The sequence below is a fragment of the Cebus imitator genome, unplaced genomic scaffold (assembly GCF_001604975.1).
Source record: "Cebus imitator isolate Cc_AM_T3 unplaced genomic scaffold, Cebus_imitator-1.0 Scaffold18, whole genome shotgun sequence".
Classification (NCBI taxonomy): Eukaryota; Metazoa; Chordata; class Mammalia; order Primates; family Cebidae; genus Cebus; species Cebus imitator.
In genome coordinates, this window is record NW_016107333.1 from 10,296,127 (window position 1) to 10,311,888 (window position 15,762).

The 15,762-nt window shown below is 43.8% G+C and overlaps 1 protein-coding gene across 1 annotated transcript; it reads left to right on the forward strand.

The window, feature by feature from the left end:
- DEFB121 (defensin beta 121) lies at positions 1-1,394 on the forward strand. The gene is made up of 2 exons (XM_017511686.1): positions 1-162; positions 1,155-1,394. The coding sequence occupies exons 1-2, from the start codon at positions 3-5 to the stop codon at positions 1,325-1,327; spliced, it is 333 nt and encodes a 110-aa protein (XP_017367175.1). The 5' UTR covers positions 1-2; the 3' UTR covers positions 1,328-1,394.
- The last annotated feature ends 14,368 nt before the right edge of the window (positions 1,395-15,762 follow it).

Sequence of the window (15,762 nt, forward strand, 5' to 3'; positions counted from 1 at the left end):
CCATGCTCCTCAGGGCAATAAATACCAGTCTGGACTGCCCAGAATGGAGTCCTCTGTTTTTCCAGTTGAGAAGCCTCCTATTCCTCTCTAATTACTCGTCATTCATGAAGCTCCTTCTTCTGGTTTTCACTGTTACCCTGCTCCTGGCCCAGGTCACCCCAGGTAAACAGGATATCCAGAAGGGGATGGGAGTCAGGGAACCTGATGCATGTTCAGAGAACTCTGGGGCCTCTGACAGGTTGGGCTGGGAGAATGGCCTGGTAGAGTTCACTGAGGCCTTTAGGTAGTCTCTCTAGTCATGGGCAAGTTTGAGTTCTCTGGTGCCAACTGGTCTTCCCAGTGCCCATTACTTGACCACTCCAACCTTATTTCTGGTTGGCTCTGGAGAAGTTGAACATGATGAGCTGAGGGTGGGATAGGGTGTAAAGAGAGAGACTTAGGTATGGAGTATAGAGAAAATTGAGACTTTTTCAAAAAATTGCTTGCAAGGATTTGAATTTTGAGCTATCGTTGCCTCTAGGAAAATGGTTCTCAAGTTTCTGATTGTTTGAGGATTCCAATTCCACTTTTATATGCAGCCCCAAATTATGTGGGTTATCTTAGGTTGTAGATTCCCCAGAATGGCTGTTCCTAGTTCCCTAGAGAAAAGTCCCAGGATGTTGTGAAGAAGGCAGTATAATATCCTTGGGAGTTCTGCAGATGCCACAGAAGCCTTACAGATATTCCCATTTGTTTATTTCATATTCCAGTCACCTTTCATTGATATGGTCAGAGGGGATACTGAAGTATATCAAGAAAAGATGGCTAATTGCTACTAGGCACCTGGGTACATTATAATATGGGGGAGACAAAACCCTGGAGAGAGGGTCCTCTTTCCTCTCCCAAGGAGCTGGCCAAGGAGGAGAAGCTACCCAGTAGGTCCCATGCTACTGAGCTGGGGGGGTTCTGGGGGTCCTAATGGGGGCACAAGTGGAAGAAGAAAGCATAGTGGTCTACAATCTCCCTTAAACTTAGGGGATCCTGTGTAAGGGCGTCTTTCTCACAGATCTCCTCCTTTCCCTCATACTCCTCCACTGGGCTTTAGCCTCTCCCTTTCCCACCCTTCTGCTTTCTTTCAAAACTGACCCTGCTGTCTTCTTCCTTTTTGTTTTCAGTCATGAAGTGTTGGGGTAAGTCAGGCAGGTGCAGAACAATGTGTAAAGAAAGTGAAGTATACTATATATTATGCAACACTGAGGCTAAGTGCTGTGTGGATCCCAAGTATGTACCTGTAAAGCCAAAATTATCAAACACAAATACAAGCCTGGAATCAACTCCTGCAGTCTGACACCTCTCTTCCAACCTGGAGTCTCAGCATCCTGGGATCCCACAGCTCTATTAAACCATTCTTGGCACTATCCTGTTTCTGTCTGATAGTTCCACCTAGTTATATTTAGAAACAAGTAAAAAGAAGAAAAGTGTGTGTGTGTGTGTGTGTGTACGTTTGTGTGCGGGTGCATGCACGTTAGGAAGAACAAGATGGACCGGTAGGTGGTAATAATCTAAACTTTGCAAATAGCTCCTAGCCTGCTGACCGAGAGCTGGTCCCAGAGGATATAAATTAAAGAATATTCAGCCTGTCCATTTGATTTCTGTTTTCTTCTAGACCAGCACTGCCAATAGAACATTATGCCATGATGGAAGTGTCTCCTATTTGTGTTGTTCAATATGGTAGCTACTAGCCACATGTGCTACTCAGCACTTGAAATGTGCCCAGTGTGAATGAGAACCCGAAGGTTTAATTTGATTCAACCTAGCTTTAAATTTATATAGATAAATGTGGCTAGTGGTTATTGTATTGTACAGCATGGCTTTAGAATCTAGACTGAGGCAGGCTGTGTGTCCCAATCTATGAGTATTTTAGGGGAGTCCAGGAGGCAAGCAAGAGTCTATGATGAACACAAGAACCCATTGTTGGCCCAGGGCTTCTCTCTGTTCTCACACCAACGGCTTTAACTTTCCCTTGATCACACCTGCAGTCTGCCCCTCAGGGGCTCCAGCGTGTTGCCTCTTGTGAATCTTCCTCACTGTGGAGGGTGCTGGCACCAGGCACTGTGTGGATCCTTGCTCCATTTCTTTCCATTCCCTCCATTTGTGGCCATGGGACATTAAACTGCTGGCCGATTATTTTCCAGAACTGATCCTGAACTGAGACCACAGGAATTTTACCACATTCAGCCCCATGATCCCAAGTATCCCCAACTCTTGCTATTTATCTGACTAATCAAAAATAACTTGATTCTTTTTTTTAAATTGTACTTTAGGTTCTGGGGTATATGTGCACATCATGCAGCATTGTTGCATAGGTACACACATGGCAATGTGGTTTGCTGCCTCCATCCCCCTGTCACCTACATCTGGCATTTCTCCCCATGTTATCCCTCCCCGACTTCCCCCCCCCCACTATGTTTTATCCTGTGTTTAAAAGTTCTGTTAGGAGTCACCTGCCTCCTATTCGGCCCTTTCACATTAGAGACCTGACCTGGCTTCAGCCTTATGTCCCCAGTTCACCTTCCTGATGACAAACTTCAGCCTCAGTGTCAGTGTCTAAGTATCACCAAAGCTGTCTAGGGAAGACCATTCGATACAGGATCAGAAGACCTGGGGTCAAATCCTTGCTTCATCACATGTCAGCTGCATGACCCTAGGCAAGCCATTTAACCCTCTCAGCTCTATTTTCTCATCTCTAAAATAGGGAACTCTTCTACTCAAGGCATAGGGTTGTCATGAGAATTAAATGAGATAACAGACAGGGAAGTGCCCAGCACAGAATCTAGCGCACATTCAGTTCTTGATAAAAATGTAAGATGAATCTAGGCTGATCTCATTTTGTAATTTTCTACTTTTAGGTTCTGCACAGCAATTCTCTGCCTGGAAAAAGTTAAATCCTCCTTCACTATGTTGTCACCAGCTCCTACTTCTCAGAGTCAATAACTTATAAAGTTGAAGTAAAGCCCTGTATGCTACCATTTGTTCACTAGTTGTCTTACCCTCATGATTCAATTTCCCTCCAGTTTAGCCCTGTAATATATCTCTTGCAGACTCAACTCCCTTGCTCTACTCTGCATGGTATCAATGCCAAACTCCCAACTGTGGTAGAATACAACCATCAAATTATTTTCTCTATAGGTAAACTTTATTTTTTAAGGCAAGATCTTGCTCTGTTACCCAGGCTGGAGTGCAGTGGTATGATCATAGCTCATTACAGCCTTAACCTCCTGGGCTCAAGGGATTCTCCTGATTCTTCTGCCCCAGCTTGCCAAATAGCTGGGACGACAGGTGTGTGCTACCACTCTTTGCTGTTAAAAAAATTTTTTTTTTTGGTAGAGATGGGGGTGTTACTATGTTTCCCAGGCTAGTCTTGAACTCCTGGCCTTAAGTGATCATCCTCCTGCCTTGATCTCCCTAAGTATTGGGATTACAGGCATAAGCCACTGTGCCTGACCTATATATAGGTCAGTAGTTGATTGTTCTTAGAAAAAATAATCTCAACTAGTCTCACTGATTACACTGGAAATTCAGGGCCTCCAGCCTCAAAGACCACTCAACACTGCCCAGCTAATCTCCTGTTTTTCCCTATGAAGCTTGATTTCTCATTCTTTGAAATGACTAGTCCATGTTTTTTCCTCTCTCCTCAATCTTCTACCATTCCCTGTCCCCACCAAAATATCGTTTCTTGCCTCATATTTCAAGAAAACAGAAACCATCAGAATCACTCCATCTTCTCTCTACTAAGTCTACACAGTCTGGTATTGGGTCCTACAGCTCCTGTTGTGCTTTTGTTTACAGTGGAAGAATGAGGTCTACTCCTGAGAAATTGGCCCTTTTGCTTGTCCGTATTCATTTCCTCTCCCCTTCCCAAGAACTTCTATCATACAAAGATGCTCTAGTACCTTCCATCTTTTTTTTTTTTTTTTTTTTTTTTTGAGACAGAATCTCACTCTATCACCATACTGGAGTGCAGTGGCAAGATCCTGGAGCACTGCAACTTCCGTTTTCTGGTTTCAAGCAATTCTCCTGCCTCAGCCTCCCAAGTAGCTGGGACTACAGGCATGCACCACCACGCCTGGCCAATATTTTGTATTTTTAGTAGAGACGGGGTTTCACCATGTTGACCAGGATGGTCTCAATCTCTTGACCTCGTGATCCACCTGCTTCGGCCTCCCAAAGTGCTGGGATTACAGGCCTGAGCCACCGCGTCCCGCCTACCTTCCATCTTTTAAAAAAAAATCCCTGAGGCCCACATTTCTCTCAGGACAATGCCTCATTTATTTGCAGTGCTTAAAAAATACTTTTCAAAATGTTGTCTGCCTTCACTTTATCCATTTTTTTCTCATTCACCTTTCAGCTCAGTTCAATTTGGTTTTGACTCTGCCACCAAACCTTTTCTAGTAAAGATTACCATCTCCAGCATTGTCAAACCCAACAGAGGCACCCCTGTTTTCCTCTTATTGACCACCAAAGAGGTGTTTGACATAGAGGCCACAACATCCTCATTGAAATGCTTTCTTCTCTTGCCTTCTAAGATAGCAGACTCTCCTGGTTTTCCTCTGATCACCTGAGCCACTCATTTTCAGTCTTCTGTCCTGGCTCCTCCTTCCCTTTCCAAAGGCCAGGACTTGTTTCTGGGCTTTCTTCTCTTTTCTCTCTGCTCTTTTTCACTAGGTACTTTGAATACCTTCTATATGCTGATCACTCTCAAATTCATAGCTCCTACCCTAAACTTTCTCTAACGTCTAAACTGTATATCTTCTCCCTTAAATGACATCTCCATCTGGTTACCTAATATATCAGAATGGAACTCCCAGTGGGGACCTCACCTCACCAGGCCTTGTTAGTACCCTGTTATTTTCTTTCTTAGTAAATGGTAACAGCATGTGCCCAGATGCACCAAACCTACAAGTCATACATGATTCCTCACTTCACCTCCTCCATTCAATTTCTCAGCAAGTCCTGCAGCTCTACCTTCAAAACGCATATCAAAAGTATCCATTTCTTTTCATCTAGTTCAGGCCACTGCCAGTTTCACCTGCTCTTCTACAATAGTCTTCTGTTTCCTCTAATTAATTTTCCACATAGCAGCCAAATGGTAAATTATTTTCATTTTTTTTTCAGATCTAGTCCTGAATCCAGAGAGGTAAATTATATCCTATTACTACTCTGTTTTGCACCAAACAATGGCATTCCATTTCACTAAGAATAAAATCCAGACTCCTTGCAGTGGACCGGGAGGCCTTGCCCTACCAGTCCTTGCCCACCTCTCTGTCCTCCTCCTTATGCTCAGGTCACCCAGGCTTCCTTTCTGTTTCTTGATGTCAACATGCTCTTTTCCTGTCCCAGGGCCTAGCTACATGCTGTTCCCTCTTCCCAAGAAGACTCTGCCTCTGATGTTTATACGGCTGTTTTTGCCCCATCCTCCAGGCCTTAATTTAAATGTCATTCTTGATTATTATCTCTAATGAAGTCCTTTATATCACTATGCAAATGTATGTCCTAGCACTTCTCAAAAATCAGTATTTTGTTAATTTACTTTTTTCTTGTCTCTCTTCCAGGAGAATTTGTGTTTTGTGATCGCAGGGACCTTGTTGGTTTTACTCACCATTCCACAGTGCCTGGTACACTACAGAAACACAATAAGTATTTGCTACCTATATGATAGTTAAACTCCAAGAATGGTCACTTTCCCACTCAAACAGGTCTTTCTTTTCAAGTTCTTGTGTTTTACCATCGCCCGAAACTCAAGCCTTCTTTTTCCACCCATGTTTCACCCTCCATGATTTAGTAAATGCTTCTCTTTCCTTCATGTGGTTGTTCTGAGGAGGAGTGGTACAGTGTGAGTTTAAGGGACCTTATGGAAGGGGGCAGTCTAAGATAGCCAAGCACTTCTTTTTGAGATTCTGATGAACATCAGATTCAAGAAGAAAGGACTTTCTTCAATCTGGGCATTCAGGGATTTGAGTACATTATAGAACACATCTAGCAATGGGGAGTAGGTGGGAAATGAGGGGTAAAAAAATACTGTTTGTGCCCAAACTGGAGTTATCTAAATTCTGGTTAATTTGCATGAAGGCTTTGTTTTATATTTTGAATTCACAAAGATCTGTCTGTGTATGGGCAATCATTCAAGAATCTGATGGCAGGCTCGTACGGTGGCTCACACTTGTAATCCCAGCACCTTGGAGGCCGAGGCAGGTGGATCACTTGAGGTCAGGAGTTCAAGACCTGCCTGGCTAACGTGGTGAAACCCCGTCTCTACTAAAAATAAAAAAAATTAGCTGAGCATGGTAGGGGGCACCTGTAGTCCCAGCTACTTGGGAGGCTGAGATAGGAGAGTCACTTCAACCGAGGAGGTGGAGGCTGCAGCGAGCTGAGGTCATGCTATTGCACTTCAGCTTGGGCAACAGAATGAGACTCCGTTGGTAGTTGTCAAAAAAAAAACACCTGATGGCAGCTCTATGCTGTCTTGAGACTGACTTTGTGTGTTCATCTCTTGACTTCTCACATCACGTCAGCCATTGAAGTCCCTTGATTCTTCCTCTGTGATGTTTTAGTGCAAACCTTACTCTCCTCATTCGTTTTGGGACTGCTTTCTAAGCTCAGTCCCTTATTAGCAATCTCCCTCCTCTTTCCCATATTTGAGGCCTTCTACCCTGAGTTCTGCTGCTGTTCCTCTAATCTCTCTGTCAGGTCAGATTGTCCCACATTCTGGAACCCAATCTCACAAGAGTTCCTTACTGAATATAGCAACATTCCCTTAACATATTTGAAGATGAAACACCTTACATTTATTATTGGATGTAATATAAGAGTTCATTAGAGAGCAATTTAAGCAAAAAGGATAATTTCTTGGAAGGATAACATGTAGTTCATAGAATTAACCAGAAGTCTAAACAACTGGGCTTGGAAAGACCGAGACAGAGTGGGCTGCAGAAATAGCCTGGCAAGATCTTACCACAAGTATTGCTGCCGGAGCACTGGGCACCAGTATCACACCTAGACTCTTGCCATTGCTGCTGCCATGGTGTATTTCCTCCACCCTCCCTGTGGTTTGGATTTAGTCCTTTAAGATTCAAGTCATTTGCGCAGGCACTCAATTGTCGGAGCCTGGGTCATGCACCTGTCTGCCAATTCCCAAGGTGGCGTAAGAGAATATTTGCCTTTAGGGCATTCTGTAGTGGAAAGTCAGCCTTCCTTTTCACCAAGACTGCAAGAATAGAGACTAGCCTCCCAAACAGAAAGGAGTTCAGATGCTGAGTGTCCAAAGATGCAGTAAATGACAACTATCAGAGGATATTACCTCGGATATTATACCAAAATATTTTCCACTCCACCTTAGCCTTTCTGATAGCCAGGGCCAGGACTAGGGTGCCTAGTCCTGGAGGGAGGACTCCTCCTCCTGGAGGAGGGAGGTGCCTAGGGTATGACACATAAGGAGGCATTCACTCTCAGGGTCGTGCAAATGCCTCCTTAAATGTCACCCTTTAGGTACCTGTTTCACTTCTCACTTCACCCTGGACCCAGCCCTGCTAATTGCATCCTGCACGTCACCTTTGCAGCACCCACTGCACCTGTACTTAACCTTTGCTCAGCATCCATTTTCATGATAGACTGTAATCTCCATGAAGACATAGACCATGACTGATTCATTCTCTGTACGTGGAATAGAATCTGGCATATACTGCATATTCAACCAATATTAGTTGAGCAATCGATGGGCTAAATTAGATATATAAGTAGCTTAAAAAAGACAGCAGAAATGGCCTCACAAGAAAATTCCTTCTTTCAGGCTTATTCACATTAGAAGAGTGTTTGATATTCAATGGGCACAGAATAATACTAAAATACATATTGAAAATAGAAGATGAGACACTTAACAAAGATAGGTGGTGGTCACATACATCACTGTGATGGTCACCAGTCAATGATTTCATTATCAATGAGTAGATTGAGAGTTGTACTTTCAAGCCAGGTATGGTGGCTCGTGTCTGTGATCCCAGCATTTTGGGAGGCTGAGGCAGGCAGATCACCTGAGGTCAGGGGTCTGAGACCAGCCTGGCCAACATAGTGAAATCCTGTTTCTACTAAAAAAATTACAAAAATTAGCTGGGTGTGGTAAGGTGTACCTGTAATCCCAGGTACTCAGTAGGTTGAGGCAGGAGAATTGAACCTAGGAGGTGGAGGTTGTAGTGAGCCAAGACTGGGCCACTGCACTCTAGCCTGAGTGAGAGAATGAGACTCCATATTGGAAAAGAAAAAAGAAAGAAAAGGCAACATATTCCTTCACTGTCTGGTATTCCCATTTAAAAGCAAGGACACGGCTGGGTGCAGTGGCTCACACTGGTAATCCTAGCACTTTAGGCGGCCTCGGCAGGCAGATTACTTGAGGTCAGGAGTTCAAGACCAGCCTGGCCAACATGGTGAAACCCAGCCTTTACAAAAAATACAAAAAAATTTGCCAGGCATGGTGGCAGCCACCTGTAATCCCAGCTACTTGGGAGGCTGAGGCAGGAGAATTGTTTGAAACCAGGAGGCAGAGGTTGCAGTGAGCGGAGATTGAACCATCACACTCCAGCCTGGGCAACAGAGCGAGACTGAATCTCAAAACAACAACAACAAAAACAAGGACACATAAGTAATGTGGTAAGTTGCTCAGTGTTGTGTATTAATCAGATCAACTATATACATGTATTTAATGTTTTTTTAAATAAACATTTTGGCAGGGCGATGTATCAAGAATTTAGATAGCAATTACCTGATAATTTTTTTCCTCATTTTGTTTGAACAGGCATCAGCAAAAAGAATGAAAAGATATTTTTCTATTCTATTTTTGGAAAGGAAGTCAGTACTTTGTATTTGAAATCCTGGCTTTCCTTTTCTACTGGGGAATCGAAAATGTGTGTGTGTGTGTGTGTGTGTGTGTGTGTGCGCGCGCACGCGTGTGTGTGTAGGTCAGGGGACACAGTGAAGACAATCCTTCCCATTTTTCATTTGGGAGGCCTAGGCACAAAGGGGGTAATTAAACTGTATGGTTTCCAAACACTGCATGTTCTCACTCATAAGTGGGAATTGAACATGGATACAGGGAGGGGAACATCACACACTGGGGCCTGTTGGAGAGTGGGGAACAAGGGGAGGGAGAGCATTAGGACAAATACCTAATGCACGTGGGGCTTAAAACCTAGATGATGGGTTGATAGGTATAGCAAACTATCATGGCATATGTATACCTATGTGTGTGTGTATAGGTATATATGTGCCATGGTGTACACATTCTGCACATGTATCCCAGAACTTAAAATAAAATAAAAATGTATAAAACTTTCAGAAGAAAAACTGTATGGTTTCAGGAGAAGTGAGATGAGGAATTTTAGCTTGAAGGTCAAGAGAGAGGAGTGTTACGCATCTAAGGGTGTTGAATTTCCTCAGAACTGGGAGAGGAGATGGGGTTTGGTTCCAAGGGAGTTTGACGAAGCAGTCCAAACTGCTACTGCTACCCCACAGTAGCAGGTGCTGGATGGGGTTGCCTGCATGGAAGGGAGTCACTGTGGAGACAGCCACTGTGGCCGTAGCCCTGGGAGGAGCAGCAAAGGCCTCGATGGCCGCGCTGATGGTTGGTGGAGATAGACATGGTGAAGAGCAATTTTCCAGCTGCCCAGAACTACCCAATGAACAGCAATGGAGCCCATCCGCAATATCCCAACCATGAAGAGCAAGGAAATAAAGATCATCATCATGAAATAAGGACCAGATCCTTCCCCATTTCCCAGAACCATCGGGTCCTGGTGGGATCAAGTGGAGGATGGCATGAAACCCCAATAATAACTGACGTTGGACATCTCACTAACTTTGACAAGCAGGGTCTTGGAGCTGCACTTAAATAAACAAGTAAATACAGCATTTCCTGAGGCTCGAGTGTGTGGGGCATTCATAGCTGGTATGTGACTGTTACTGTTTTAATGAATTGTAGATGAAATATTCTTGCTAGCATTTATCTTTTTCCATGAACACTGCTTGAAATAGGACACAGTTGGGGATATGCTGGTGTAGAGGATTTCCCTGGAATCCAGCCACTCTAAAATAGCTGCATCACACTTTTTTGCAAACTGGGTCCTCATATTATCTTTCTCTGAACCACCTACCTTTGCCTGGACACTTTTCCTACCTCACTGGGGAAGTAAGGAGATGGTGTAAATGTGTGGAAGTGAAAGATGCCCGTAAAAGGCTGTGAGTTTATGACTCTTATTTCTTTCATGTTTTTGTTATATTATCAACCGAATAGATTAGTGGGAGGAGTCAGTGAGATAGGGTAAAAATACCTGGCCTGCGTGAACTCCTTCCTGGGAACTTGATAACTAGTATTAATAATTCCTTACTGTCCCTACTGTGGAATTTAGGCTGCAGGGAGTGGGTGGCTTTTCAAGGACTTACAAATGGAACTGCACAGATTTGAGGGAGTGGGTGGTGTCCAGTCTTCAGAGCTGGCCAGCCCAGGCTGTCCCCACGTGGGAGGCATTACAAAGCCTGAGACTACAGTCTGTTCTAGTCTTGGTGGGCCCCAGGGGATATCAGGCAGCAATTATGGGCCAAGTTGGCTCTCCAACTAACACTCCCCTCAGCCCCCAGCTCCTGGCTTCTTTTCCCCCAGTGGCTTCTGCTTCCTGGCCACGATGCTCCCCACACTCCCTTCAGCCACTTCCCTTAGCCTTAGCCCAGATCTCTCAGCTGAATAGAAGAACCACCAAACTGTCGTGTTCCAGAGTCACAGGAGTAGAGATCTGAGAGGAACAAAGAGACTGAACTGAATGGAGCTCCACACTACGGCATCTGGAGATCTGAGAACAGATGCACATGCACACAGGTACTAAACAACACAGAAACACATCTTCTAATGTCTACATGCAAACTGATGCAAGAATCAACATATGCACATGTAGGCATTCAAGTACTCACATACACAAAATACACGTCAATAACACATACAAAATATGCGTAAGATACATAAAATTTGAGCATATAAACATATGCACAAATCTACACATGTACACATAAGTACACACAAACAAAATACAGCACAAATATAAACCCACATACTGAAATATAAATGTTCTGTAGCAATTAAATCATCTTTTACAATTTCTCCTGATATAGGTCAAGGTCATTTTTCTGAGTCATCACAGTACTCCCTGGGCAGTCCTGTGCAAACAGGGATACCTAAGAAGGCTTATGAAATATTGAAAAGAGCTATAGTGAGGAAGTGCCTAGAACCTCCAGGTTGGGAACTTCTGGTTTAGTACAATAATAACAGCACATATTTAAACTGACATCAAGTATCAGGTATTGTTCTAAGTGCCTTATGTGTATTTACTCATTTAATCCTAACATCAACCTTATGAAATATTATTACTCCCATTTTATAGCAGAGGAAACTGAGGTTCAGAGGGGTTAAGCAACTTTTTTTTTTGAGACAGAATCTCACACTGTTGCCCAGGCTGGAGTGCAGTAGTGTGATCCTGGCTCACTGCAACTTCTGCCTCCAGAATTCAAGTGATTCTCCTGCCTCAGTGTCCTGAGTATCTGGGATTACAGGCGTGTCCCACCACATCTGGCTAATTTTTATAATTTTTAGTAGAGACTAGGTTTCACCATGTTGGCCAGGCTGCTCTCGAACTCTGGACTTCAAATGATCCGCCTGCCTCAGCCTTTCAAATTGCTGGGATTACAGGCATGAGCCACTGTGCCCAGTGTTAGGTAACTTTTTTAGGGTAACTCAGCCAGGAGACTAACTCCAGAATATAGTCCTGTAACCCCTCTGCTATGATGTGTTATTTCAATATGGAGCCCTGAGATGTCGCATGACATACTCAAGGACACGTGGTAAGTTGCTCAGTCTTGGACCAAATTGCATGCCTGGCATGTTCATCACACTGCTGGACAGCAGCCCCAAATTCCCTTATCCTGGTCAGCTCCATTGCACACCAAGCAAGTCTTCATGAACCCCTTTAGTAACATGAAACACCAGGAAGTTTACTGTGCTACCAGTGGAATTCAAAATAAACAACACTCAACTCTGAAATAAAATTTTACTTCTGTGAAATGATATAAAACATTCCTGTCTGCTGAGATTAAAGGGGGTTCTTTAGATTTTCTGACTTTGTTTTTGGTCATGCCTTACCAGTGCCCTGAGCCTGGGCATGTGCTCAGTCCTATTGAGCCATCCAGTCCTGATCACAGGCCCCCCACCCCCACAGCTCTCTGGCCAGTGTATCTCCTCCATCCCCCACAGGGGCTTCTCCAGATCTTGTTTTCTTCAATCCCTAATCCCCGACACAGCAGGAAACCTGGCTTCACTTTCACTGAGGCTGCAGAGGACAAACACGCTCAAGACTCTAAATTCCCTCCTTCCTTACCTCAAAACAAAGAAACTGTAACTAAAATGTATTGAGCACTTACTACCTGCCAGGCACTGTACTGAACTCTAGATAGGCACTTATCACTTTTCTTTTTTTTTTTTTTTTTTAGATGGAGTCTCACTCTGTAGCCCAGGCTGGAGTATGGTGGCACGATCTTGCTCACTGCAACCTCTGCATACTGGGTCCTAGTTCAAGCAATTCTCCTGCCTCAGCCTCCCAAGTAGCTGGGATTACAGATGCACACCACCATGCCCAGCTGATTTTTGTGTTTTTAGTAAAGACAGGGTTTTACCATGTTGGCCAGGCTGGCCTTGAACTCCTGAGCTCATGATCTGCCTGCCTCGACTTTCCAAAGTGCAGGGATTACAGGTGTGAGTTACCATGCCTGGTCTTCGATAAGGGTTTTTAGCAAAGGGAATCTTTGCTTGGAAGTTCAGAGAATTCCTAGAGCGAGGTTTAGAAAATGGGTGGGAACTAAGGAGGTAGGGTAAGAGAAGCCAGAGTGAAAAATCACCCTAGGGACCAGTCTAGTGAGGACACAGCTGCCACCAAACTCCGTTGCTGAGAACCCTAAACTCTACACCTATTTGTCCTGCTTTCCTATTGCCCCTGGACACTGGATATCATAATGGGCTCCTTTGCTAAGATGAATTCTCTACTGTTCCTTCTTCCTGGAATCATGAGCACCTGATTCAAAAGATAGCATGGGAGTCATTTGATTGGCTGAACCTACCCACGTGTCCATATTCTAGCTGCAGGGGAGGCAGAAAAACAAGCATTTGAACGTTTTGCAACCTTGAACTCTAGGCTTAATCAATCCTCCCATCTTGGCAGGTACTGCAGGTCCTGAGTATCAGGGACTACAGGTGTGTATCACCACACCTGGCTAATTAAAAAGTTTTTTTGTAGTGATGAGGTCACATATGTTGCCCAAGCTGGTCTGGAATTCCTGCGCTCAAGCAGATTCCCCTCTTGGGCTTCCAAAGCCCTGGAGTTACAGGGTCTTGGGTGTCTTCTCTACTAGATCACTTCTCATAGATGTACCCAATGTATAAGTTATTTCTTATCTGCAATTAGTTATTAAACTAAGTGATATTTATTGTTTATTGCCTACAGAGATTTATTAAATATTATTTAATATTTAATGCCAGGTATGTCAGAGATTGCTAGAACTTCCTCTGTGTATCTCTTTCCCTTCGTAGTAAGACAACCCCTAAATTTTAGCTGGAAATGGTTGCCTAGAATAAAGAAAATATTTCCAGCCTCTTTTGCAGCTGGGTGTGATGGTCTGAATGAGCTCTGGGAGGTGGACAGGATTGGAAGAGAGGGGTGGAACTTATTATTATTTTTTGTAGGGACGGTGTCTTATCCTGTTGCCCAGGCTGGAGTGCAGTGTGCAGTGGTGTGATCTCGGTTCACTGCAACCTCCATCTCCTGGGTTAAAGCCATTCTCCTGCCTCAGGCTCCGGAATAGCTGGGATTACAGGTGCCCACCACCATGCCTGGCTAATTTTTTTTGTATTTTTAGTAGAGATGGGGTTTCATCAGATTGGCCAGGCTGGTCTTTTACTCCTGACCTCAAGTGATCCACCCGCCTCGGTCTCCCAAAATGCTATGCTTACAGGTGCGAGCCACCGTGCCAAGCTGAGGGGTGCAACTTCTGAGTGATGTCCTTAAAGAAAAGGGTGTTGTATTTCACTTCCATTTCTCCTTTCCTGATGGCTGGATGGGGACTTAACGGTGGGAACTGGAGCAGCTCATAGTCATCACATGAAGTAGCGTCTTGAAGATGGCAGAGCATCAAGCCAGAAGGAATCTAGCTCCCTGCTGAATGGTGAAGCTGCCACACTTAACTGTATACCCAGACTTTTACATAAAAAAGAAATCCATGTCTGTCTTTGGGAATCATTCTTTTTGGGGGGAATATCAGTTAAAATGGCTGGATAAGTATCTTAATACACCAGGTGATGTTATGGGTACTGGGGTTATAAGCCAAGTTTCTGACATTCTAAATAGGGAGACAAAGATCAAACATGCAAAACAGAATTTTAAAGAATAGGTACATATATGAAGGTCACAAACAGTTATTACAGTCCAGAGTGACTGCATGTTGGAGTACTGTTATCTAAGGTGGCCTGGGAAAGCCTCTCCAGGGAGGTGACATTTGGGATGATATGGAATGATGAGCAGGAGATTTTCATGGGAAGATTTGGAGGAAGAGCTTTACAGGGAAAACAGATAACAACTGTGAAGGCCCTGAACTGGGAACAAGATTGGCAAATTCGGAAGTTCTGAAAGACATTAGACGTGTATCCTTCTGTTTGAAAGCTGAGAATAAGTCATTTTTGGTTAATTAATTAATTAGTTAATTAATTATCTATCGAGATGGAGTCTTGCTCTGTCACCCAGGCTGCATGACCCTAGGCAAACCATTTAACCTTCTCAGCTTTGTTTTCTCATCTCTAAAATGGGGAACTTTCCTACTCAGGGAATAGGGTTGTCATGAGAATTAAATGTGATGAGATAGGGAAGTGCACAGTGCAGAATCTAGCGCACATTCAGTTCTTGATAAAAATGTAAGATGAATCTAGGCTGATCTCATTTTGTAATTTTCTACTTTTAGGCTCTGCACAGCAATTCTCTGCCTGGAAAAAGTTAAATCCTCCTTCACTATGCTGCCACCGACTCCCACTTCTCAGAGTTAGTAACTCTTATTTTTTCTTTTTTTTGAGATGGAATCTCACACTGTTGTCCAGGCTGGAGTGCAATGGCTCGATGTTGGCTCACTGCAGCCTCTGCCTCCAGGGTTCACGTGATTCTCCTGCCTCAGCCTCCTGAGTCACTTGGATTACAGGCGCCCACCACCGCCCCTGGTTAATTTTTGTATTTTTTAGTAGAGACAGGGTTTCACCATGTTGGCCAGGCTGGTCTCGAGCTCCTGACCTCGTGATCCACCGCCCCCTTGGTCTCCCAAAATGCTGGGATTACAGGCGTGAGCCACCGCACCTGATCTGTTTAATGTATTTTTTACGTTTTAAATATGTTTTAAACATTTATAGGCAAGTAATATATCTTAAAGCAGAACATAATCATGGAGAAGAGTATTGTCACCAAGCATGACAAGGCAGCTGATGTAATAACAGCACTGAAGAGCTCTCGTAAATCAATAAGTACACAACAGCACTCCAGTAGAACTGTCCAAATATCTGACTAAATAATTCAAAAGGAAATAATAAAAAGTCCAGTGCATGTTCTATTTATCAGAGAAATGCAAGGTAATTTTTTTTTTTTTTTTTTTTTTTTTTTTTTTTTT

What these genes read in the sequence shown, in the direction of transcription:
- DEFB121 (XM_017511686.1), top strand. Translation starts at nt 3, where the DNA reads ATGCTCCTCAGGGCAATAAATACCAGTCTGGACTGCCCAGAATGGAGT. An exon ending in CCTGGCCCAGGTCACCCCAG is followed by an intron (nt 163 to 1,154) that starts GTAAACAGGATA and finishes TTTTGTTTTCAG; the next exon opens with TCATGAAGTGTTGGGGTAAG.